This window comes from Dipodomys merriami, unplaced genomic scaffold (genome assembly GCF_024711535.1).
Source record: "Dipodomys merriami isolate MVZ:Mamm:240054 unplaced genomic scaffold, mDipMer1.0.p SCAF_10, whole genome shotgun sequence".
Classification (NCBI taxonomy): domain Eukaryota; kingdom Metazoa; phylum Chordata; class Mammalia; order Rodentia; family Heteromyidae; genus Dipodomys; species Dipodomys merriami.
Window position 1 is genome coordinate 26,150,776 of NW_027202271.1, and position 25,351 is coordinate 26,176,126.

The 25,351-nt window shown below is 37.8% G+C and overlaps 1 protein-coding gene across 2 annotated transcripts in view; it reads left to right on the forward strand.

Moving 5' to 3' along the window:
* Positions 1-23,604, forward strand: part of Tbk1 (TANK binding kinase 1) — a 45,601-nt gene extending 21,997 nt beyond the window's left edge. Inside the window, exons 8-21 of one of the 2 annotated variants that reach the window (XM_069988011.1) lie at positions 2,628-2,807; positions 4,868-5,064; positions 6,636-6,694; positions 7,067-7,158; positions 8,295-8,396; positions 10,281-10,359; positions 16,600-16,721; positions 16,815-16,891; positions 17,865-17,904; positions 18,419-18,520; positions 18,613-18,709; positions 19,477-19,599; positions 20,124-20,195; positions 22,827-23,604. In XM_069988011.1, coding sequence (XP_069844112.1) covers positions 2,628-2,807; positions 4,868-5,064; positions 6,636-6,694; positions 7,067-7,158; positions 8,295-8,396; positions 10,281-10,359; positions 16,600-16,721; positions 16,815-16,891; positions 17,865-17,904; positions 18,419-18,520; positions 18,613-18,709; positions 19,477-19,599; positions 20,124-20,162 — 1,309 coding nt within the window. In that variant the 3' untranslated portion in view covers positions 20,163-20,195; positions 22,827-23,604. The remainder of the gene's footprint in view (positions 1-2,627; positions 2,808-4,867; positions 5,065-6,635; positions 6,695-7,066; positions 7,159-8,294; positions 8,397-10,280; positions 10,360-16,599; positions 16,722-16,814; positions 16,892-17,864; positions 17,905-18,418; positions 18,521-18,612; positions 18,710-19,476; positions 19,600-20,123; positions 20,196-22,826) is intronic. The other variant, XM_069988000.1, reaches the window with a different exon arrangement.
* Positions 23,605-25,351: the final 1,747 nt, after the last annotated feature.

Sequence of the window (25,351 nt, forward strand, 5' to 3'; positions counted from 1 at the left end):
CATACTAATTTACGTTCCAAAAACAGATTATGTGATTTTCTTTTTTTTTCAGTATTGGAGTTTGAACTCAATTCTCATACTTGCTAGGCAGGCAGTTTACCTCTTGAGCTATGCTTCCAGCCACTTTTTGCACTGGTTATTTGAGTAGGAACCTGGATCCATATCTGGACAATGATCCTCTTGTTTATGCCATTGCTGAGTTAGATCTATACCACCACACCCAGTTCAGATGGTCAGATGGAGTCCTGCAGATTTTTTTGCCGAGACTGATCATGAGCCATGATCTTCCCAATCTTGGCCTTTCATATAGCTGAGATTCACATGGTGAATGCCACCTATAGTGGGGACTATAGGTTGAGAAGAGGTCTCACAGATTCTTGTGCCCAGGCTGTCCTGGAACTGTTATCTTCCTGATCTCAGCCTCCTGAGTAGATAGGATTACAGCATGAGCCAAGATAGGCTGTAAATATTTAATTTTTGTTTAAGTAGAGTTGTAAAGTGTACTATATAAATGAACAATGGACACAACTAAACAAAAATCTAATGAGGACTGGGAGTGTGGCTTAGTGGTAGAGTATTTGCCTAGCATGCATGAAGCCCTGGGTTTGATTCCTCAGTACCACATAAACAGAAAAAGCCAGTAGTGGTGTTGTGGCTCAAGTGGTAGAGTGCTAGCCTTGAGCAAAAGAAGCTCAGGGACAGTGCCCAGGTCCTGAGTTCAAACCACAGGACTAGCAAAAAACAAAAAACACACATACAAATGCACAAAAACACCTAATGAGCTAGTTAAGTCTGGATAACAACAACAACAAAAAAAAAAAACCTCATCTGGCTGGTTTAAGTGAAGGAAATAGCTTGGCTTTGTAATTAAAAGTTCATGTGTATATGTGACTCAAAATACAGCTGAATCCTTGATGTCAAACTGTTTTTATCAGGATTTGGTCTCTTTCTATTGTTCAGATATGTTTCCCTCTAGTTTTTTCTTCACCTCAAATCAGACATTCCCAAGCCAACATTTTCATGGTTTTAAAAGATCAGTAAGAAAAAAAGACTTTTATTTGTGTGAATAAACATTTCTGGGTTGATTTTCATTGAACTGTGTTATGCTTCCACTTGACAACCTTGAATTAATTGCAGTAAAAGCTGGTTCTCGTATCTACCTCACATGAGGAGTGGTGTTAGATTTGGATTACTAACAAAGCGAAAGAGAATATATAGCTGTTTGGTAAAAATAAAAACATTGACTATATACCTTAAAACTTAACAGAGGGAGGCGTTGGGAAGGGAGGGAGAGAAGGGATGTTTTGGGTAAAACAAAGGAGGGGGTAACAGTGCTCAATAGGAAATGTACTCATTACCTTACTCATGTAACAGTAACCCTTGTGTACAGTATCTTCACAATAAAAAAGATATATTTGGAGCTGGGAAGGTGGCTCAGTGGTAGAGTGCTTGCCTTGCATGCATGAGGCCCTGGGTTCAATTCCTCAGCACCACATAAGCAGAAAAAGCCAGAAGTTGGCTCTGTGGCTCAAGTGGTAGAGTGCTAGCCTTGAACTGAAGATCTGAGGGACAGTGCCCAGGCCCAGAGTTCAGGCCCCAGGACCAACAACAACAACAAAATAAAATAATAATAACATTTAAAAAAAGATATATTTAATTTTAAAAAACTTAACAGACAAGGGATTATTTTAGTGTTTATCACAAAGGTAAATTTAAATTTTAAAGACCATTTGAAATTCCACAGTTGGAAACCTATATGACCATGCTTTATAATTTAATGAAAACAGAGGAAAGCAAAGGTTCTTACACTCAGTTTTTTTAAAGTATATCATCTTTTTACTCAGAGATTATTCCTTGTTGAATTCTACTATTGATTGGTAGGTTAACATCATAATATACTTTCTAAAGAAGGCATATAAATGCCAATCTAGTATGTAAAGTTACGTATTGGATTGCTGTATTACAAGTACATTAGAGACATTTGCTGAAAATAAAATACCCTCATGAACATCTGGTTATAGTCAGTTGATCTTACCTGGATAACCATGAGCATAATGCATTTAGAAAAGTGAGGAATCTTGGAGCTTGACAAGTATTGAAACAATTACCAAGCAAAAGAAAAGTTAATATTAAAATCCTATAATTTTTAATTTATTGACATTTGCTGTTAACTGAAAGTTATTTGACTTTCTCAAAAATTGGCAAGCTATAAGTTTTTCTTTAAAAGACAAGAAAAAAATAATATAAATTAAGCATTCAAAATCCAAAATGCTCCAAAGTCCATACCTTTTTGGGTACAGACATAATACCTTGAGTGGAAAATTTCATACCTGACCTCAAGACTGATCACAGCCAAACTGCAGGTACACTAAAAATACTGTATAAAGTTATATCAGGTTATGTGTTATATATGTGATATATAAAAAAATTTCATTTTTAGATTTGGTCTCATCTCCAAGATACTTATAATGTATATATGCAGATGTTCCAAAATGAGAAAGTCCCAAGCATTTCAGAAAAGAGATTTTCAACATGTAAGATAGCTAATTCTTTGATTTCCTGGTTTGGATTGTACCTAGACAATATGGTATTTACTTTTCAATACTACTTTTTCAATACTATTTTAGAGGTCTTCAAGTACTACTTACTCCTGTTCTTGCAAACATCCTTGAAGCAGACCAGGAAAAGTGCTGGGGTTTTGACCAGTTTTTTGCAGAAACTAGTGATATACTTCACCGAATGATAATTCATGTTTTTTCACTACAACAAATGACGGCTCATAAAATTTATATTCACAGCTATAATACGTAAGTACCTGTTTATATATCTTTCTTGTATCAATGCCTTGTGTTATATAGTAAATATTTTCCTAAACTGGGACAATAAGATTCACCAGTTTTGGGGGCTGGGAAGGTGGCTCAGTGGTAGAGCGCTTGCCTTGCATGCTCAAGGCCCTGGGTTCGATTCCTCAGCACCACATAAGCAAAAAGAAAAAAGCCGGAAGTGGCGCTATGGCTCAAGTGGTAGAGCGCTAGCCTTGAGCTGAAGAGCTGAGGGACAGCACCCAGGCCCAGAGTTCAGGCCCCACGATCGGACCCAAAAAAACAAAAAAAACAAAAAAAAACAAAGTAGTAGAGCACTAGCCTTGAGCAAAAGAGCTCAGGGTTAGCACCCATACCCTGGAAACAAGCCCTACAACTGACAAAAAATTATGTGGTCACATAACCATAAATACTGTGTTGCTGGTATATGAGCTAGTTTTACTAAGAGTATTATCCTGCTTTAAAAATATTAAAGCCTAGGACTGGGAAGGTGGCTCAGTGGTAGAACGCTTGCCTTGCATGCCTGAGGCCCTTGGTTTGATTCCTCAGTACCACATAAGCAAAAAGAAAAAAAGCCGGAAGTGGCGCTGTGACTCAAGTGGTAGAGCACTAGCCTTGAGCTGAAGAGCCGAGGGACAGCGCCCAGGCCCAGAGTTCATGCCCCACGACTGGACCCAAAAAAAAAATATATTAAAGCCTAAATCTTAAATATAGCTTAGTTTTATTTGTACATAATGTCATAAAACAACGAATACTAGACATATATTCAATATTTGTTGAATACAAACAGAAATACATTATACCTAGATTTAAAAAGTATCTGTCCAGGGGCTGGGAAGGTGGCTCAGTGGTAGAGCGCTTGCCTTGCATGCATGAGGCCCTGAGTTCGATTCCTCAGCACCACATAAGCAAAAAGAAAAAGGCCGGGTGTGGCGCTGTGGCTCAAGTGGTAGAGCGCTAGCCTTGAGCTGAAGAGCTGAAGGACATCACCCAGGCCCAGAGTTCAGGCCCCACGACTGGACCCAAAAAAAAAAAGTATCTGTCCATGTGATAAAACTGCATCTAATTAAATATTTACACATACTTGCATCTAAAACCAGGGAAGTCTGAATTGATGAGTTTCTCTTTTGACAGAATTCAAATAGCAGTTTTGATATCTCATAAAATTCATAAAAGGGTGGGATGGAAATCTGACTCAGTGTTCGAGTGCCTGCTTAGCATGCACAAGCCTAGGGTTCAAACCCAAGCACCAGAAAAAAAGAAAAAGAAAATAGATTAGGTAAACTATCATAGGTGTGAAAATCTAACCTACAATATATAAATAAGATATAAAATGAACATCATAATATCAACTTATATTACTCATCATCATTTTGCTACTCAATAGCCTGAATATTTAGGTAACAGAATTGGGTATTAACCACCATGTTCATTATAAAAGTGCAGTTAAACTTAAGTGTCTTTCCAACCTGAGCCAATCAAAACAGAAGCTTGTGGTAGAGCCAGACCACAACTCTGCTGCTGAAACATTTCTTTGATTTTATAGATGTCTTCAGTGGAATCCATATTTTCCCCAAACATTTCATTTTGAGAATAGCTTATTTTTAATCTATTTAGCAAACATCACACCGTTGAGAGTACTGTTCTTGAGAATACTGTTCTTTACACATTTAAGTCATTTAATCTTCACAGACATGAGAGTGATTACCACTGTTACTTCATTTACCACTGAGGAAAGTAAGTACAGAGGAGTTAAGTCACTACAAGTAATTGGAAGAGCTGAGATTTACACCTAGGTATCTATTTGCTCTCTCTGTGTTTTTCCTTACTTTTAAATATTATATATATTATGTATATATATAATGTATATTATACAGATTGTTGGGAATTTTCATTTTAGTAAGTTTATATTCATATTAACAAAGCATTTATAGGAACTGGTCCTGATCTTAGAAATAAATGTTGAACTCAACATTTAAAAATCAAGATTTGTCTCTCATTTTATCTAAACTTGTATTTTGTCTTTTTTTAAACTTTTCTCATAGTGCTACTGTATTTCATGAATTGGTATATAAACAAACCAAAATTATTTCTTCAAATCAAGAACTCATCTATGAAGGGCGACGCCTTGTTCTAGAACCTGGAAGGTTGGCACAACATTTTCCTAAAACCACAGAGGAAAACCCAATCTTTGTAGTAAGCCGGGATTCCCTGAATACCATAGGATTACGCTATGAGAAAAGTACGTATGGATTTTTCTCCTTGTTTGTTTTTTTCTTAAAACAAAAACAAAAACAAAAAAAAAACAGTAATTTGTCATCACAGTGATGACATAGATCTTTGTAAATACTGAAATTTTATAAATTAGTCAATAAATAATAGTAAATTTGAAAAGCCTCATATATAGTTTTTTTGTTTTTGTTTTTGTTTTTTGGTTGGTTGTGGAGCTTGAACTCTGGGTCTCCCTCAGCTCTTCAGCTCAAGGCTAGCATTCTACCACTTGAGCCACAGTGTCCACTTACAGCTTTTTCTGTGTATGTGGTACTGAGGAATCGAACCCAAGGCCTCATGCATGTGCGGCACTCACTCTACCACCGAGCTACCTTCCCAAGCCCCTCATATATAGTTTTGATTAAAGATCTTGTTTCATAAAGTGCCAGTTTGTTTTGGGTCCAGTTGTGGGCCTGAACTCTGGGCCTGGGCGCTGTCCCTCAGCTCTTCAGCTCAAGGGTAGCGCTCTACCACTTGAGCCACAGCGCCACTTCCAGCTTTTTTTTTTTCTGCTTATGTGGTGCTGAGGAATCGAACCCAGGGCCTCATGCATGCAAGGCAAGTGCTCTACCACTGAGCCACCTTCCCAGCTAAAGTGCCAGTTTGTCACATTCATTTTACTTTATTTTTGTTTGTCTAACACTCAAAGACACATTGGTATTGTAAACTTCAGCCAGGATTTATTTTGTCCAGTCTGTGTAGGAAATTATGCCACACTTTAGAATCTAAGAAAAAGTAGGTCTATGTTTCAAATTGTTTGAGTTATTTATCTATTGATCCAATAAACAATTAATTCATTTTTTACATTCCTGTTGGACTTTAGTATTTGATTTAGGTTTTAAAAAAATACTGATTTCAGCCAGGCACCAGTGGCTCACACCTATAATCGTAGCTACTCAGGAGGCTGAGATCTGAGGATCACGGTTCAAAGCCAGCTCTGGCAGGAAACTCCGTGAAACACTTTTTTTTTTTTTTTTTTTTTTTTTTTGGGGGGGTCCGGTAGTGGGGCCTGAACTCTGGGCCTGGGCGCTGTCCCTCAGCTCTTCAGCTCAAGGCTAACGCTCTACCACTTGAGCCACAGCGCCACCTCCAGCTTTTTTCTTTTTTGCTTATGTGGTGCTGAGGAATCGAACCCAGGGCCTCAGGCATGCAAGGCAAGCACTCTACCACTGAGCCATCTTCCCAGCCCTCCGTGAAACTCTTATCTCCGATAAACCACCAGAAAACCAGAAGTGGCGCTGTAGCTCAAGTGGTAGAGCACTAGCCTTGAGCTGAAGAGCTGAGGGACAGCGCCCAGGCCCAGAGTTCAAGGCCCACGACCGACAAAAAAAAAAAAAAAAAATGGACTTTATTGTGTTAAATGTATTTTTCAAAAAAATGAAATGCCTTAGAAATAAATATTGGAAGTAATCATAATGAGCATTGTTTCAAGAAGTTATTTAGGGAGGAAAAGAGTTTTGCCTCTGATATTCAGTTTCTATATTATATTTGCCAATGTAAAGGATAAAATAGTTTAAAATTTTACCCCTTTTCATATTTCAGTTTCCCTCCCTAAAGTACATCCGCGTTATGATCTAGATGGCGATGCAAGCATGGCTAAGGTTAGTATTTAAGCAAATTACTGTGTGAACATTTGATTTTAAATTGTCCTGTCAGCAGTAGAGGCATAAGCATATGTGCCTATATGAGTTGGGCACTTATTCCTTTAAATTGTTACCTTTTCTAAATTATTTGTATTCTCTCTACTTGGTAACCTTTCTTGAACTTACTATAAGAAAAATTTCTTTATCGTTAGATAAAATTAATGATGAAATATTTTATTAGTTATAACTGCACTTAGCTTTTGGACACTGGTAGTTACATTTTATATCAACCTAATTGGAATATGTAAGCCTGAAAATGTATGTGTTAAAGTTTTTCATACACTATATAACAATGACACCAAATTCTGACACCTCTTATATTTCCATCAGGCAGTAACTGGAGTTGTGTGTTACGCCTGTAGAATTGCCAAAACTTTGCTGCTTTATCAGGAGTTAATGCGAAAGGGAATTCGGTGGTTGATGTAAGTAGCAGGTGGAAATTCTTAAATTATTCTTCTGCTAGGTCTCACTGAATAATTTATAATCACCCCCTTGTTGATAATCAGATAATTCAGACTGGTTAGGTCCATGAACTTGATTTCTGTTCTATTCTATTTGCTTCACAGTTAATTTACAAACACAGTTGGTGGAGCCAGGCAACCATAGCTCATGCTTGTAATCCTAGCTACTCAGGAGGCTGAGATCTAAGGATTCTGGCTTAAAGCCATCCAAGCAGGAAAGTCTGTAAGACTTATCTCCAGTTAATCACCAGAAAGCTAGAAGTGGATTGTGGCTCTAGTGGTAGAGCTCTAGCCTTGGGCACAAATGCTCATGGGTACCCAAGCCCTAAATTTGAGCCGCAGAATTAGTACAAAAACAAAAGGTTATGGCTTAAAATAACCTTAAAATAACCTTGTGAAATCAAGAGGAAAAATAGAATTTAAACTTTAAAACTACAGTATGATTCCCAAAGACCTTGACTTAGTGGTTATTTTGCTGTCTTGGAAGACTTTGGCATTGTCCTAATTCAGTGCAGTATATTCTTTCTATGGGTAAGTCCTCAGAATCTTCCTCCATGACCTACCTTTTTCCTAAATAAAGTCATATTTACTTTCTTAAACAGCATTATAGAATTTAGATACTGTATAACTCATCCATTAAAAATGGACAGTTTAGTGATTTTTCTATGTTTACAGAGCTATGTAACCATTACTCTAAATTTAGAACACTTTCATCACCTCCAAACCAACTGCTCATCATTTTTCCCCAAACCAACCAGCCCTAGGCAACCACTAAAACAATGTCTCTGTAGATATGCCTATTTCAGATGTATCACATAAATGTAATCATAGATGAGTATATATAGTCACCTCGAAAAAGTCTAAAAACTAATTTTATTAATTAATCTAGAATAGAATTAATAATTATACACAATATATAATTATAATCTAGAACAGAATATTATTATCTGCAAACATATTCCTGCAAATATAAAAGAGTGATTACACTTTTATTCATTTTTACGTATGCTAGTTTATAGTGTTGGTATAATTAATACTAAGCAAGAAAAAGTAAATGATTCCTTAGATAAACTAATGGCAATAATGTTATTTTGTAGTGAATTAGTTAAAGATGATTACAATGAAACTGTTCACAAAAAGACAGAAGTTGTGATTACATTGGATTTCTGCATCAGAAACATTGAGAAGACAGTGAAAGCGTGAGTAGACTTTCTTCCTTGCTAGCAGTAGAAAAAGTATTAAATGTTCTATTTAGTTGTCTTGTGGCATGCCGTGCAAGTGCTTGTGTTACAGAACATCCTTAGGATAGTGGTTGGTCCATCATAAGGGGAAAAATAACCGTTTTCTCAGTAAGAAACAAATGCCATCTCTGGTGGCATTTTTACCATCCCTTTGTAAAGGATAAAAGGAGATTAAAAAAGATATCATGTCTAGCAGAAAATCTGAATAGTAAAATGGTGAACTTATTACCAACTAAGGAAATAGGAAGAAGTATCTATAGAATCCCCACTAATGAGTATTTTTAGAATTTTAGGAATTATTTTTACTTTATTATTTGTTTGGGTTTTTTTGTCAGTTATGGGGCCTGGACACTTTATTCTTATTTGTTAGGTTTATATCTGGAAGGTTCTTGAAAAATTGATAATTTAAACTGCCTTCTTTCTAGGATTACAGAGGAAACTTACTAAATGAAGTCAGTATATACTATTGACCTTTGTTGATTTTTTTTTTTTTTTTTTTTGTCTCGGAGCTTGAACTCTCAGCCTGGGTGCTGTCCCTCAGCTCTTCAGCTCAAGGCTAGTGCTCTACCACTTAAGCCACAGCACCCACTTCCGACTTTTTCTGCATATGTGGTGCTAAGGTATTGAACCCGGGGCCTCATGCATGCAAGGCACTACTTTACCACTGAGCCACCTTCCCAGCCCCCTTCGTTGATTTTTAAATCTAGAATTTTTACTATTATACTGGCATAAGATTATTTGAAATTGGGCTGGGAAGGTGGCTCAGTGGTAGAGTGCTTGCCTTGCATGCCTGAGGCCCTGGGTTCGATTCCTCAGTACCATATAAACAAAAAGGAAAAAAAAGCCGGAAGTGGCGTTGTGGCTCAAGTGGTAGAGCGCTAGCCTTGAGCTGAAGAGCTGAGGGACAGCGCCCAGACCCAGAATTTAGGCCCTACGACTGGACCCAAAAAAAAAAAAAAGATTATTTGAAATTAACTTGTCTGTTTAATTTCATCCATATCTGTAGTCCTTCCATATCCTTGAGTAATGCTCAATGGATATTTGAAACCTCAGATAGTAGCAAACCCCATATATAAATACTACAATACATGATAGCAAGTGAATAGTGTATATAGTGTGGATATACAGGGTGATAGGTCATTCAAATCCCAAGCTGGAAGGAACAAATGGTATATGACTTTAGCACACTACTCAAAAAAACATGAACTTAAAACCTATGAACTATTTTTGGAATATCTCATTTAATATTTTCAGACAATCATTGACCACCACTAACTGAAACTATAGAAAGCAAAACCTCAGATCAGGGGAAACTACTGTATATAAAAATGTCTTCTTCAGGGCTGGGAAGGTGGCTCAGTGGTAGAGCGCTTGCCTTGCATGCATGAGGCCCTGGGTTTGATTCCTCAGCACCACATAAGCAAAAAGAAAAAAGCCAGAAGTGGTGCTGTGGCTCAAGTGGTAGAGTGCTAGCCTTGAGCTGAAGAGCTGAGGGACAGTGCCCAGGCCGAGTTCAGGCCCCATGACCAGACCCAAAAAAAAAGTCTTCTTCAGAAGAAAGGCCTCAAGGTTTTCTTATAACCTGCTGGCATTTAGACTTTGAATAAATTTTTTTTTGGGGGGGGGGTCCAGTCGTGGGGCCTGAACTCTGGGCCTGGGCACTGTCCAGGAAATGGAGCTCAGATTAGCCTTGAGCTAAAAAGCTTAGGGATAGAGCCCAGGCCCTGAGTTCGAGTCCTCAACAACCAAGCAAAACAAAAAAGCTGAAAATAATTAATAAAACATCTTTTTAAAATCTATGCATTTATTATACTTTTTTTCTGTGACTGACTTTTCATGCAGATATGAAAAGTTGATGAAGATTCACCTAGAAGCAGCAGAATTAGGTGAAATTTCAGACATACACACCAAGTTGTTGAGAGTAAGTATTTGCAAAAGTATGAAAATTGTAAGGCCATAATCCTTTGCTGGCAAGATTGACCTTAACCTTTCTTAGAACAATGAGATTTCTACAAATCTCCAGAAAAAAAGTAGTCTTTTCCCATCTTTAAAGACTTACTGCTATGAAATTCTTTATAACATTTACAAATGCCTACTGTGTTCTTAAACTTGGGCAGCTATCTGTCCATCTTCCCTTCCCTACCTATCCTTCCTTTCTTGTTTTTTAAATTTAATGCTCTTATGTTGTTCCTCTGGCAATTAAAGCAAGGTTATGAGTGCAAATTAACATGCATTTGAATATAGGTTGTTTATACTTGTCTAGAAAAAATGCAAAATAGGAAAATACCAGATCATTTCCAAAATAAAAGTAAAGAAAGATTTATAATTCTCAAGGCAAAGCAGGGTACCTAGCTACTCAGGAAGCTGAGATCTGAGGATTGTGGTTCAAAGCCAACCCAGGTAGAAAAGTCCATGAGACTCTTATCTCCAGTTAACTACCAGAAAACCAGAAGTGGCACTGTGGCTCAAGTGGTAGAGCACTCACCTTGAGCTGAAGAGCTGAGGGACAGCGCCCATGCCTAGAGTTCAAGCCCCATGACCAACAAATAAATAAACAAGTACCAACAGATACAGATACATTTCAAGAAGTCTTTGGCTCTCTCATTTAACTGTATTACAGAAGTTCATGGATTACTCCCAGATCTCTCTCTATGTACCTACCTGTTCCTGGCTGGCCATATAAAACCTTCAATTCTTTGCATCCTTGTTTTTATTTTTTCTCAGAAATAGGCCATTTTGTGGCTCCGTGGTAGATGAGTAGTAGATCACCAACTACCAAATAAGAGGCCTTGAGTTCAAATCCCAGTAACATCCAAAAAATTAGAGTATAAAAAAAATAGACCATTTCTTTCTTACTCATCTCATGCATTGTGCCAATTAAATGATACAGAAAAAAGTACTATATTCCTGCAAGTTTTAAATATTTAAAGTGTTCATTATATAAATGTTAAAGTATGTGGGAAGGAGGTTTTCATCTTACACTGAACTTTAGTTGTTACTTTTCCTCAGTTTTATATCTCAAACATGAGTAATAAGTTGTGAAGTTTAGTGCATTGCCATCAGCAGGTTTTTTTGTTGTTTTTTTAAACAGAATGAACCATAATGTGCATCAAGCATTAGGAAATTACTGTCCCATGAAAATCTCAGTTCAATTTATAGACTTCAAAATGTTACTGAATTTAAACAAAGAGAATTTCTAGTGAGTCTTGGTCCAAAGGTTTGAAAAGTTCTGCTATAAAGTGATTGAAAGTCAGAAACAAGAGATGGTCATCCCCAATATTAACCTGCATTTAATAAAGAGCCCTGTTGTTAGAAATGTTTTGCATTTTTCTTCCTTGCTTTTAGCTTAGAACTTGACTTAGCTCATGCACTGGCAATAGAAATTCATTCCTAGTGCTAAAAGCATTGTTTGAAAGCTTTCAATGAAAATTGTTTAATTTTAGTGACGTTTTTGTGAGATTTGCAAAGGAAAGGTAAGTAAACGGCTTAATGACACAGTCTTTAAGGACTACCAATCTGTCTTCTAACTTAAAGCCAACTTCTTTTCATTAGATTGCTTGGTTTTCCTCATAGCAGTTGAGTTGTGGTTCTTTTCCTAATTGAAGACCTTAAAATTTTTGAAAAATTTTTTATTAATTAGAATGTAAATTCTTTTTTTTTTTTTTTTTTTGGGTCCAGTCATGGGGCCTGAACTCTGGGCCTGGGCACTGTCCCTCAGCTCTTCAGCTCAAAGCTAGCGCTCTACCACTTGAGCCACAGCGCCACTTCCAGCTTTTTTTCCTTTTGCTTATGTGGTGCTGAGGAATCGAACCCAGAGCCTCAGGCATATAAGGCCTAATAACTAATAATAACTAATAACTAATGTTGAGAACATTAGAATATAAACTCTAATTTTTTAATAGAAGAACTACCACATGTGCTTACTACCCAAGCAATGGTTATTAAAATTTTTTCAGCATCCCAAAACCAGACAGGAAGGATACTGTTCCTCTTCCATACCTCCTCTTCTCTTCTGGTGACACTGGAGTTTAAACCCAGGGCCTCCTGCTTGCGAGGATGGTGTTCTACCACTTGAGTCATGACTCTTGCCCTCTTATGTGCTAGTTATTTTGGAGATGGAATCTAGTGAACTATTCTGCCCCAGCTAGCCTCAAAGCTTGATCTTCTAGAGCTTACTCACCTAAGTAGCTAGGATTATAGGCACAACTTTTTAGTGCCCATCTGATGTAAGTTTATTTAGTGAATTTAATTTCCTCTGTGTTATCAGTTATTAGGGTTCTTCTATCCCTCATTTTTTCAGGGCCAGAGGATCTGATTCATCTATCTAATGCAATGTGCCTACACCTTGGCCACACTTGGGTGGATGGATAAGGAGTGAGTGGAATATTTTGATGTATAGTTTTATATGGAAGGGGGAGAAAGGTCTTATTCATAAAGGGGGGTGGGGAGTGCTAGCTACCAAAACAGGGAGGTATAGATTTAGGGAAAACAGAAGTAAACCTATATATATATATATATATATATATATATATATATATATATATATATATATATATCTCACATATATATATGTGTCGTGAGATTTTTTTCATCATTATTATAAATAGGAAAGGATTCTATATATAAATTTTTACTTTGTTAAGTAACTTTGAAACAGTTTAGTCATTGACATTTCATCTTAGTTAATATTTTTACCAGTTTATTTACAAAAGTCCAATTATATTAGTTTTAATTTATCTCATTCAATTCAGTAACAAAGATAACTATAAGATTTTGTTCAAAGTGGCGCTGTAGCTCAAGTGGTAGAGCACTCGCCTTGAGCTGAAGAGCTGAGGGACAGCACCCAGGCCCAGAGTTCAAGCCCCACGACCAACAAAAAAAAAAAAAAAAAAAGATTTTGTTCAATTTGTTTACAAGTATTCATTCATTCATTTAGTTGGTCAGTTGATTTATTCAATATATTGAAGAGACCTTCTGAAAACATAGGACTCAGTTTATGGTACTGAGTTGGACAAAAAGATGAGCAGAGATTTTTTTAATCAAACATTGATGACATAGCAGATCAAATCTGCAGCTTTTTTAAGTGGTATGCTAAGATGTCTGAAAGTCTCCGTGGCCTTTGTCAGAAAGTGGCTTGGATATTTGTTCCTCTTTCCTCGGCTTTTCCTTCTTCCCACCTGCTGTTTCCTGTAATTTCCCTCACTAATCCCACATCAGCTAGAAGAACTATAGTCTTATTTGTTGGTCTTCTCAGTAAGATGACCTGCCATGAAATAAAGGCTTTAAAATTTGGGACTTAGAAAGTATTGTTTTAACCATTAGCCTACCTGTTAGATTTATAAATATATCTTCTAATTTTGACCCCAAATAATACGGATCATGTTTATACAGGTATAAAGGTCTTATCTTCTTGATGAAAAACAAATATTTTGGACAGTTTGGTATAGTCAAGTAGAAAATGCTCACTATAAGTAAGGGATAAAATAATAAAATATATGTAGTTTCTTAGCTTAAGTTAGTTGGAAAAAATGTATGGATTCTTTTGTTTTTAAGTGGAACTGATTTTAGTATTCAGAACCCAATAATGGGTCTTCCTCTCTGTCTATAGGGAACTGGAGGAAGTCAACACAGACATGAGACCCTTCTAAGGGTTGACATTCTGCTTGAATTTTAAAGTTCTGTCAGTCTCAGGTTTAAAAAAAAAAAATTCAAAACAAGAGAACTGGAAGGCCCTAGCATTGCTGTTTTCTTGGCCCCATGGTGAGGGACATTCATCAGTCCTTCTTGGGCATATGGTGTCCTCCCGCCTTTTAGAGCTTTCCTGCTAGAGTAGGAGTTATGTGTTTAGGGTGGAAGGTACAAGGGTATAAGAAGCCCAAGGCTGACATTTTTAGATGGGCAGGGTCCCAGGGAGGAGAAGGTACCTGGCAAAGCCAGTGCATGGCTGAACCTCAGGTAGATAACCAAGGGCCCAGCCTGCTTCCTGTCCTCTCACCTGGGAGCTCCCTCAGGCTCAGGGCTTGGATTGCAAACAAGGAAATAACATGTTCCCCATGTCTCAGCTCCTCTTGGTTCATGGCTGGAGATAGAGGAGGGCATGGACAAACACTTGAAGGGGTCAGGACCCCCTCCCAGACCGGGAAAAAAAAAAAAAACACAGAGAGCAGAGAAATATATCTAGACCCTTGAAATATCTAGACATATTTAATTCTAACGTTTATCCTTTCTTAATAAGATTTACAAATACTCAGTAACATGATAGGTAAGCAATATATTTCCTAAGCTTAACTTTAGACAGGATTGAATAAGGCTTCTGTTCATTTACTTTTTTTTTTTTTTTTTTTGCTGGGCCTGGGGCTTGAACTTTGTCCCTGACTCCTTTTGCTCAAGGCTAGCACTCTACCACTTGAGCCACAATACCACCTCTGGCTTTTTCTGTGATTAATTGGAGATAAGAGTCTCATGGACTGGCTTTGAACCACGATCCTCAGATCTTAGCCTCCTGAGTAGCTAGGATTACAGGTCTGAGCCAGATGTTCATTTACTTTTTTTTTTTTTTTTGGGGGGGGGGGTCCGGTCGTGGGGCCTGAACTCTGGGCCTGAACACTGTCCCTCAGCTCTTCAGCTCAAGGCTAGCACTCTACCACTTAAGCCACAGCGCCACTTCCGGCTTTTTTCTTTTTGCTTATGGGGTGCTGAGGAATCGAACCCAGGGCCTCATGCATGCAAGGCAAGTGTTCTACCACTGAGCCACCTTCCCAGCCCTGTTCATTTACTTTTTTAAAAATTTATTTATTTTGACATTATTGGGGATTTAACTCAGGGCCTCACACATTTAGGAGGCAGGAACTCTACCGCTCCAGTCATAGCTCCAGCCCCTTTTGCATTGGTTATTTTCAAGGTAGGTCATGCCTCAACCAACCTAGGCTGCAGTCCTTCTACTTTTGCTTCCCAGAGGATGACCAAATCAAGCCACAATAATCAGCCATTAGTTGAAATGGAGTCTCAAAACCTTCTGCCCAGGCTAACCTCGAACTGTGATTCTTCGGTCTCTGGTCTGAGCCACCTTACATGGCTTTCATTTTCATTTTTAAAAGTTACTCTTTTTTAGGCCCTTTATAAAGAAAACACATTCTGTACATACATATTCCATTGAGGACTTTCGTAATAGTTCTTTATGTTTATAACATTCAGTGCAAAGGAGTGTTAACTAATTTTTTTTTCAGAAAAATAGACACAAGGGTTGGGAAGGTGGCTCAGTGGTAGAGTGCTTGCCTTGCATGCATGAGGCCCTGGGTTCAATTCCTCAGCACCACATAAGCAGAAAAAAACAGAAGTGTCGCTGTGGCTCAAGTGGTAGAGCACTAGCCTTTAGCTGAAGAACTGAGGGACAGTGCCCCCCAGGCCCAGAGTTCAGACCCACAACTGACCAAAAAAAATGAAACACAAGATTGATTGAACAATTAAAAGTATTTAGCAGGACACTGGTGGGCCATGCCTATAATCATAGCCATTGAGAGGCTGAGATCAGAGAATTGAGATTTGAAGCCTGCCTGACCAGAAAAGTCCACAGGTACTATCTCCAAAATAACCAGCAAAAGTGCCAGCCTTGATTGAAAAAGCTGAATGAATGCAAAACCCTGAGTAAAAACCCCAGTAAACACACACACACACACACACACACACACACACACACACACACACACACACACACACACACACACACACACACACACACACACACACACACACACACACACACACACACACACACACACACACACACACACACACACACACACACACACACACACACACACACCTATGCCAGGTATGTAGTTCACTAGTACTTGCCTGGCATGTATAAGTTCCTGGGTTTTAATGCCTAGCACTGAAAAATTAAAAAGAGGGAAAAACAAAGTATTTACTACATGAATTGTTTTAATAGTGTTTTAATACTAGTCTATATTTTAATAAATATTCATTGGTGGAAATTGTCCTAAGAAGCTGCTCTTTTCTAATTATATCTTACTGATGTACATAATTAGCTTGAATTGATGTAATCTACAGAGAAATGCAATACAGTCTGTAGAGTCTGTTGGAGCTGTGATTATCATTTCTGACTTTGGCAAATGGGTCTGAACCTATTGGTTTTATTTAGCTTTCCAGCTCTCAGGGAACAATAGAAACCAGTCTTCAGGACATCGAGAGCAGACTATCTCCTGGTGGATTGCTGGCTGATGTCTGGGCACATCAAGAAGGCACCCATCCAAAAGACAGAAAGTAGGTCATAACTTTACTGGGAATTCTTTATCTTATTAAATGTCCTTTTCACAACAATTCAGTTAATTTTTTGGGTTTTTCTTTCTTAAATAGTGTAGAAAAACTACAAGTCCTGTTAAATTGCATCACAGAGATTTACTATCAGTTCAAAAAAGACAAAGCAGAACGTAGTAAGTAAAATTTGGTGTTTGTTAATCTAATGAAATCAGCCTTAGTAATTAGTTATAATCCCATTGGATTAATGTGGTATATTTGTAAAAGTGACTACTTCAGTTATACTTGTTTTATTGTTTTGGGGTTTTTTTGTTTTGTTTTTGTCGGTTGTGGGGCTTGAATTCTGGGCCTGAGCGCTGTCCATCAGCTCTTCAGCTCAAGGCAAGCGCTCTACCACTTGAGGTACAGTGCCACTTCCAGTTAGTTATACTTGTTTTAGAGGTATGATTCTATTAGAAAACAACTTGAATGTACAAAAAACTTGCACTTAAAGTCAGCCTTTGGAATATAGTATATCAGGCTCCTGAACTCCAAAGGGCTTAGAGGCCAGGCAGATAACAGCCAGGACTGAAAGGAGCCAGTGAGGAGCCAGAACTGCCCCTTTTTCCCCATAAAAGAAAAATTAGAGGGCTGAGTGTGGTGAATTGTGCCCATAATTCTAGCTGCTTAGGAGACAAAGATTGGGAGAATTAGGATTCAAGGCCAGACTGAGCAAAAAGTTAGTAAGACCACCCTCTCAATGAACAAACTGCGTATCTGCAATATGAGAGGCATAGATTGGAATCTGAGGTTGGCCTCAGGCTGAAAATTAACTGAAGCAAAAGAGCATTAGGGGTATGGCACAATGGTGGAGCACTTGCCTAGCAAGTGCAGGCCCTGACTTCAAATCCCAGTACTTGAAAAGAAAAAGGTAGAAATACAAGTTTTGATAGAAATACCCTGGTTTTTAAATGTTGGCAGTTAAATTTTTGTGTGTGTTAACATTGTGCAGTCAAATATAATCTGTAACTCATGTTTAACACATAGGCCACAAGTCTGGCATCTGCTTCAAACTCTTAGGTATTTGAAGAAATAATCTCAAAAGAAAAAATACTGTTCATTATATTACAATTCCACATTAACACAAACGTGCTATTTTCTTATTTCTAGGACTAGCTTATAATGAAGAACAAATCCACAAATTTGATAAGTAAGTGTCTAGATTATGTTTAATAAGTTAGCTTCTTTCATAGTTATTTCAGTGGCCTTTAATTATTTGATTCTTCTTAAAAAATTAGATTCAGCAACAAATACTTATTTGCCTTGACTTTATTGGATTGTTACTCTGACTGCATTTTTTGAAGCTCATTCTTGCCTGGACAAGAAGGGGGTGTGAGGGAGGAGGGGGGGAATACACTGTTCTGCTCAGTTGTTTACTGCCTCAGGTACTATGTTTGGAAGAGGGTAGAGATCAAGAAATAGAAGCAAAGACATACATAACCACTTTCTTAGTAAATATGTTGGGAACATTCTCTATTTTGAACCATCTTTTTCCTCTTGCTGTTATAATGTCTACCCTAGAAACTTTTGCTTTCTACTGCAAATTTTCAAAATCCACACAGTCATTTTAGGAAATATTTAGGAGACATTTGAAAATGTTTAAATATTGAAAGTAGAAACAGTGAAGTTCACTTAAGTCTTTTTGGTTATTTCTAAATTTACAGGCAAAAACTGTATTACCATGCAACAAAAGCTATGACCCACTTTACAGATGAATGTGTTAAAAAGTATGAAGCATTTTTGGATAAGTCTGAAGAATGGATGGGGTAAGGGCACTATTTTGGGGTAATAATATGTACTTCATATTGTGAGAATTTTACCCAAAGCTGCTTATTAACAGATTCTTTTTGATTTTCAGAAAAATGGTTCATCTTAGGAAACAGTTATTATCTCTAACTAGCCAGTGTTTTGATATTGAAGAAGAAGTATCAAAGTATCAAGACTACACTAATGAGGTACAGCTATCAAAAGTATCTTAGAGGGATTGGGAATGTGGCTTAGTGGTAGAGTGCTTGCCTAGCATGCATGAAGCCCTGAGTTTGATTCTTTAGTACCACATAAATACAAAAAGCCGGAAGTGGCACTGTGGCTCAAGTGGTAGAGTGCTAGCCTTGAGCACAGATTGAATCAGGAACAGTGCCCAGGCCCTGAGTTCACGCCCCAGGAATGGCAAAAAAAAAGTGTATCTTAGAGGAGCTGGAGGCATGGCTCAAGTGGTAGAGCACCTATATAGCAAGTATAGGGCTCAATCCCTACCACCACCAAAAAAGTATCTGTATTAAAATCTTTTATCCTATTAGGAGAAATTAAAATTCAGCTCTCTTAAACTTAAGTCTGATGATTAAGAATGGAGAGGTAGGACATATTTTCTATGCCTATAGTGCATTTTAATATTTTGTTGTTGTTTTCTGGTCAGTGATAGAGCTTGAACTTGGGGCTTGAGCGCTTACTGTCCCTGAGCTCTTTTTGTTCAAGGCTAGTGATCTACCACTTTGAACCACAGCGCCACTTCCTTAATATGCGTTTTAAGAATTTAGATGTTTGACAACAAAACTTTTGGATAAATCACTTGTAGACCATTTGTAAGAAAAGTTATTTTAAAAAGGTATTAAGTATTATCATTGGAGGCTTTTAAATAGAAATTTAAAGCTGTAAAGTACTTTCTAATAGCTATGAAATTAGTCTGTGAACTCTACTAAATTGTTCTTGTTATGAAATGTAGTTTTCTGACATTTTAGTTACAAGAAACTCTGCCTCAGAAAATGTTTGCAGCCTCCAGTGGAATCAAACATACCATGACCACAATCTACCCAAGTTCAAACACATTAGTGGAAATGACTCTTGGGTAAGAGACTTGAAAATTATTTTTACTTTTAATATATAAATATATATATAAATTATATTTATTTTTATTGTTATTTGTAATGTTGCTCTGATATTTTGAAAATCTTGATGTATATTGAGAAATGCACTGTTGGATGATGTTTTTAATGAGTTAGAGCTATGGAACTAAAACCTAGTATAAATATAATTCTAAAATATGTGCATACTTCCTTTTCTTTCTCCTTTCTCTTTTTGTTAGCCAGTCCTGGGGCTTGAACTCAGAGCCTGGGCACTATCCCTGAGCAGTTTTTGTGATCTAGGCTAGTGTTCTACCATTTAAGCCACAGCCCCACTCAGCTTTTTTGATATTTAATTGGAGATAAGAGTCTCATGGGCTTTCCTGCCTGGGCTGGGCTGACTTTAACCACAATCCTCATATCTCAGCCTCCTGAGTAGCTAGGATTACAGGTTTGAGCCACCATTACCCAGCTTTGTACATACTTTTCTAAGCAGAGATGCTTTTTTTTTTTTTTTTAATATGTATAGTATGAAGAAGTTAAAGGAAGAAATGGAAGGAGTGGTTAAAGAACTTGCTGAAAATAATCATATTTTAGAAAGGTGAGTAATGTAGAACTCATCCAGTATGGTGATTTTGTTTCTCTTGTTTGAATCCTATCTGAATTCAGTTTTTTAAAACAGTCCCTTTATTTCATTAAGCAATCTTATTATTTTTATTGAGCTCATTGTTTGGACTTTAATCCTCTTCACTCTCACTAAATCCTTTATTATGATAGCATTTTGGTTTTTGAAAGAGACATGTTCCTTTGTTTTTTCATGAATTTTAAAATGGGATTCTACACATCAGGGTCCAAGATTTATAGAGATTTCAATCTCCTGTATCTTTTCAATTGATGGTTTCTTACAGCTTCCTTTAGCCAGGGTGGTCCCTGGATAATGATGAATAGATTGAAAAGGTGGGTCTTGATTTACAGGTAGTTGATGAGTTCAGTGCTCCAGATACTCTGTGTGTGTGTGTGTGTGTGTGTGTGTGTGTGTGTGTGTGTGTGTGTGCACACTTGCGTGCGTGTGTGCGTGTGTGAATAGATTGAAAGGGTGAGTCTTGATTTTCGTGTAGTTGATGAGTTCAGTGCTCCAAATTGTGTGTGTGTGTGTGTGTGTGTGTGTGTAAAACTTTCCTCCCCTCAGACTGAGGAAGCTTGCTTTCTAGCTTGTTGAGTTCTAATGAGGATCTGTTTAAATGAATATAGGATGCAAGGTGCATCTTTGTATTGTGGGAAAATCTTCCTTAACCAAGGTGAGAGTGAGAGTTGGGAGGGATAGTGCTAGTAGAATAACAGTAGATAGTTGGTTTTATATATATATAGTTCCCATATATATATATAGTTCTCCTACAAAGCTGAGCTTTGTAGGAGAGCTTAATAGGAATGTGGAGTGAGATAAATAGGGGGAAAAAAACCTAGTTAATGTTGTATTGGGTTAGGGAGTGGGGAAGTGGATAAAAGTAAAAGTCAGACCAAAATAAAAATCAGACAGCATCAGTGATCATGAAGGAAAGCTAGAAATGGAGCTGTGAAGTAGAGCCTTGAGAAAAAAAAAGCTCAGGGATGGTGCCCAGGTCCTTAGTTCAAGCCCTAGGACTGGCACAAAAAGAAAACAAAATTATGGAGAAAAGTGGGGAGGACAGTACATAAGAAACACAATAAGCCAGGCGCGGTGGCTCACGCCTGTAATCCTAGCTACTCAGGAGGCTGAGATCTGAGGATCGAGGCTCAAAGCCAGCCTGGGCAGGAAAGTCCGTGAAACTCTTATCTCCAATAAACTACTAGAAAACCGGAAGTGGCTCTGTAGCTCAAGTGTCAAGTGGTAGAGCACTCGCCTTGAGCTGAACAGCTGAGGGACAGCCCAGGCCCAGAGGTCAAGCCCTACAACCAAAAAAAAGAAAAAAGAAAAAAAAACAAAACACAATAATGAGGGTGAGGGGGAGTAGTTGTGGAGGTGGGAGGGAAGGGATGGGTGGGGGAGGAGGCAACAATGCTCAATAGGAAATATGCACATTACCTTGCTCATATAACTGTAACCCCTCTATACAACATTTTTACAATAAAAAATGTACAGAAAACAAAAAGAAACACAATAACAACAAAATGATGTTCAAATGATCTAGTTACCAAACATGAGTTTAGTGAGTTAAGGTATAAGGATTAGTATGAGAGAGCACAGGTAGACAATGAGTATGGGAAGCATTCTTCTTGTAGATAGAAGGAGAATGTAAGTGGGGAAGAACTATGGGAAGGGGAAGATATTGTGATTCAAAAGAGAATTCTAAAAGGCAAGTGTTAGGATTCAGGTATGATTTCAGAGAAATGGAAGAAAAGGAGAAGATAAATTTAAAAGATAATTATAATAGGTCTATGCTAGAATGTAGAAGTTAAAAGGCAATGCCTTTATCCAGTTAACAGAAAAGAAAACCCAGTTAAACAAATACAATACTCAAAGCACTTAAATGAAAACAGGAACAAAGACAGACTTACATTAATATAAGACAGAATGTGAATATAGACACACTGGTTTTGTGTGTCCATATATGTGTATTTATGCGTAGGCTTCTCAGTGAGTGCAAGGTCTGCTTTAGGTCTGAGTGTGAGGCCTTTGCTTTCCTAAAGCCTTCTGTCCAGAAATGGTCTTCAGAATTTGAGCTGGTGGCAATGTCTAAACTCCTGTTAGCTAAAAGGTGCAGTCTTAATTTATACTTGCATTCAAAACGTAAAACATAAAACAGTCTTTGCACCCAATGTCCCCATTATCCTCAGCATAACTTTCTGTTTAACAGGGTTCCATTCCTTACTGCCCTTTGAACATGGCACATTCCCAATTCCATTTCTTAACTTATAAGTCCTTCCTTACCAAAAAGAAATTGTCCAGTTTTCTAGTTTTTACTAACATCTTCACAGTTGTATCACTCTCCGAGGAGCTGGATTTTTTTTCATTTAATTATGATACCTCCACAATTAAACTGTTTATTGCCTTGAAAAGTGTTCTGTATATTTCTTTGAAATATTGGGGGCCAGAGGTTGAGTGTGTAATTTAAATGCCTACCTAGCACGTATAAGGCCCCAAGTTCAATTCCCAGCATGAGGGTGGCGGAGGGAGGAAAGGAAAGAGGGAAACAAATGGTTCAAATGAGTATATCTTTTGAGGTTACCTTTTTTCTTTTTATATGTGCTTTAGGTTTGGGTCTTTAACAATGGACGGTGGCCTGCGAAATGTGGACTGTCTTTAAAAGCTTTCTGTGACACTTGAAGAAAGTTTGTTTGCACAAGAAGATAACACTGGGGCATTAAATGAATGCCTTTGTAGGTGATCTCTTATTTCTACAATTCAGTATTTGATTCAGTCATGTAAATATGTACAATGTTGTAAATACATAAGAAGTATATAAATTTTTGGCTGCTGTTCAGATGTAATTTTGTCTTTTAACATTTATAAGAACATGAGGCAGTTGACTTCAGTGATCCCTAAGGGAAAGCCATGGCTGGCAGTCTGCCAAGATGCTGGTCCTCCCTTCTCCCAGTAAGGCTAGAACAGTTAGATTGCTTGGGTGCCTATGGGAAGTATTCTTAAATGGAACCAAAGTTGGCATCCTTTCCAATCAGAAGAGACCAATGGCTGTCACTCTTCAGAGTGGTCGAATGGTCAGATGGCCTCTCCGAGTGGGGAGCAGAGTCCAGCCACTGTTTCACTAGCTCCCAGCTCTCTTGTGAGGGATGGAGTGAGTGGCATTATTTTGTTTTACATGGTGCCCATATTCCAGTTTTTCCTGTATTTTTAATTTCAGATGAATTATTGAGCAAAAATTTTACAGTGAATTCTTTTAAAACTCATTTTTCCTTTGGCCTTTAAATGTGTAATTGTCATTAAAATCTAGGGTTATCTCAATTATTTTAAGCTGTATATTTCTTTACTTGTGCTTACTATTTCATGAAAATAATAAATTTCTCAATTTTAATGTAAGAAGTGTGTGTGTTTCTGTATATCTAGTTTGAAAAACAAATTACTTTTTTTTTTCTGTTATTAAACCAGGATCTTGTGCATGCTAGGTAAGCCCTACCACTGTGTCACCTGCCAGATTACTCTGTGTGTGTCTCTGTGTGTCTGCGTGTCTGCATGTGTGTGTTCCTCCAAAAGGTTAGCTATCTTAGCCTCCATTCTGTGATGTGGGCAGCAACAGAATATGGTCCTAGCACATGGAAGTCTTGGTCCTTTCCCATGGTCCTGTGGTGTGCTTAAGCATCAGTGGATGGGACATGTGAGCCCTCACTGAGTATTTTATATATGGCCTTCATCCCTGAATCATCTATATCTGAAAGGTGTGACCACCCATTTTTCCAAGGTAAAGTGTGCTAGTGTTCTAATTGTAGGATTCAGTGTTTGCCTTCTCATGACCCATTAACTTACACACAATCTTACAAAGAAAAGATTTTCTGTAGCCTTTCCCAATCATAGTCAAATAATTTAAAAATGATGCTCACAGTATTCTACCCCAGAAGAGCAGGAATTACTTTTGTTCTGTCTGTAATGTTTAACCCAGTGTTTTGTGTAGTAAGCAGCCACTACTTAATTCACTAAATAGATTGATGAAGACCACCTTATGAGATTGTGAGTTAGATGATGTTTTGCTTATGAATTTGCCAGGCGCTGGTGGCTCATGTCTATAATCCTAACACTGAAGTTCTGTAGCTGGATTGCAAATCAAAGCTGCCTTTTTGTGTCAAAGTGACTTCCATCCTCAGGCAAATGCTCTTCCAATCAGAGCGTTTCTCCTAATGTATCTTTCTAGGGATCGCTTGCAGGGTCGTTATGACATTTTACAGCTGCAGTTTGTCTTAAGGACATACTTTAATGCTTGTTGCTTTTCAGTCTGATGAATAGTAAAGTAAATTGGACTTTGACCTCTCAGTCCAACCTAATCTGTCCTATCTCATTAGTAATCGCTGGTGTGTTTTTTTTACTTGTTTCTTTGTAACCATGATTTTCAGTAGCCTCTCAATATAAATTTTTCAGAATGTAGATAGCCCATCTCTTCAATACCCTCACCTGCACCACCCCCAACCTACTTCCTCCCCAGATCCCTTTTTCTCACTCCAATGTGAACTGTTTTCTTTATAGTTCTCCTTGAGGGTTTTCTGTATGTGTGTTTTGTTTTGTGTGTTTTGTTGTGTGTGTGTGTGTGTGTGTGTATGTGTGTGTGTATGTGTGTGTGTGTGTGTGTGTGTGTGTGTGTGTGTGTTGGTCCTGGGGCATGAACTCAGGGCCTGCACACTGTCCCTGAACTACTTTTGCTCAAGGCTAGTGTTCTCTATCATTTAGCCATAGGTCTACTTGGGGCTTTTTTTTTTGAGTAGTTTATTGGAGATAAGAGTCTCACAGACTCCTGTTCAGGCTGGCTTCGAACCACAATCCTCAGATCTCAGCCTCCTGAGTAGCTAGGATTACAGGCATGAGCCAGTAGCACCAGCTAGCTTCCTTGAGTTTCTTTTTCCTGGGAATTCCTTTAACTTTTTCTCTTTAGTTGGAACATGGACTTCATGAATCCTATTTCTTCGTTCTTTATACCCTTGTATTTTTTTTTTTGTTTTTTGGTTTTTTTTTTTTTTTTTTTTTTTTTGTCGGTCGTGGAGCTTGAACTCTGAGCCTGGGCGCTGTCCCTCAGCTCTTCAGCTCAAGGCTAGTGCTCTACCACTTGAGCCACAGCA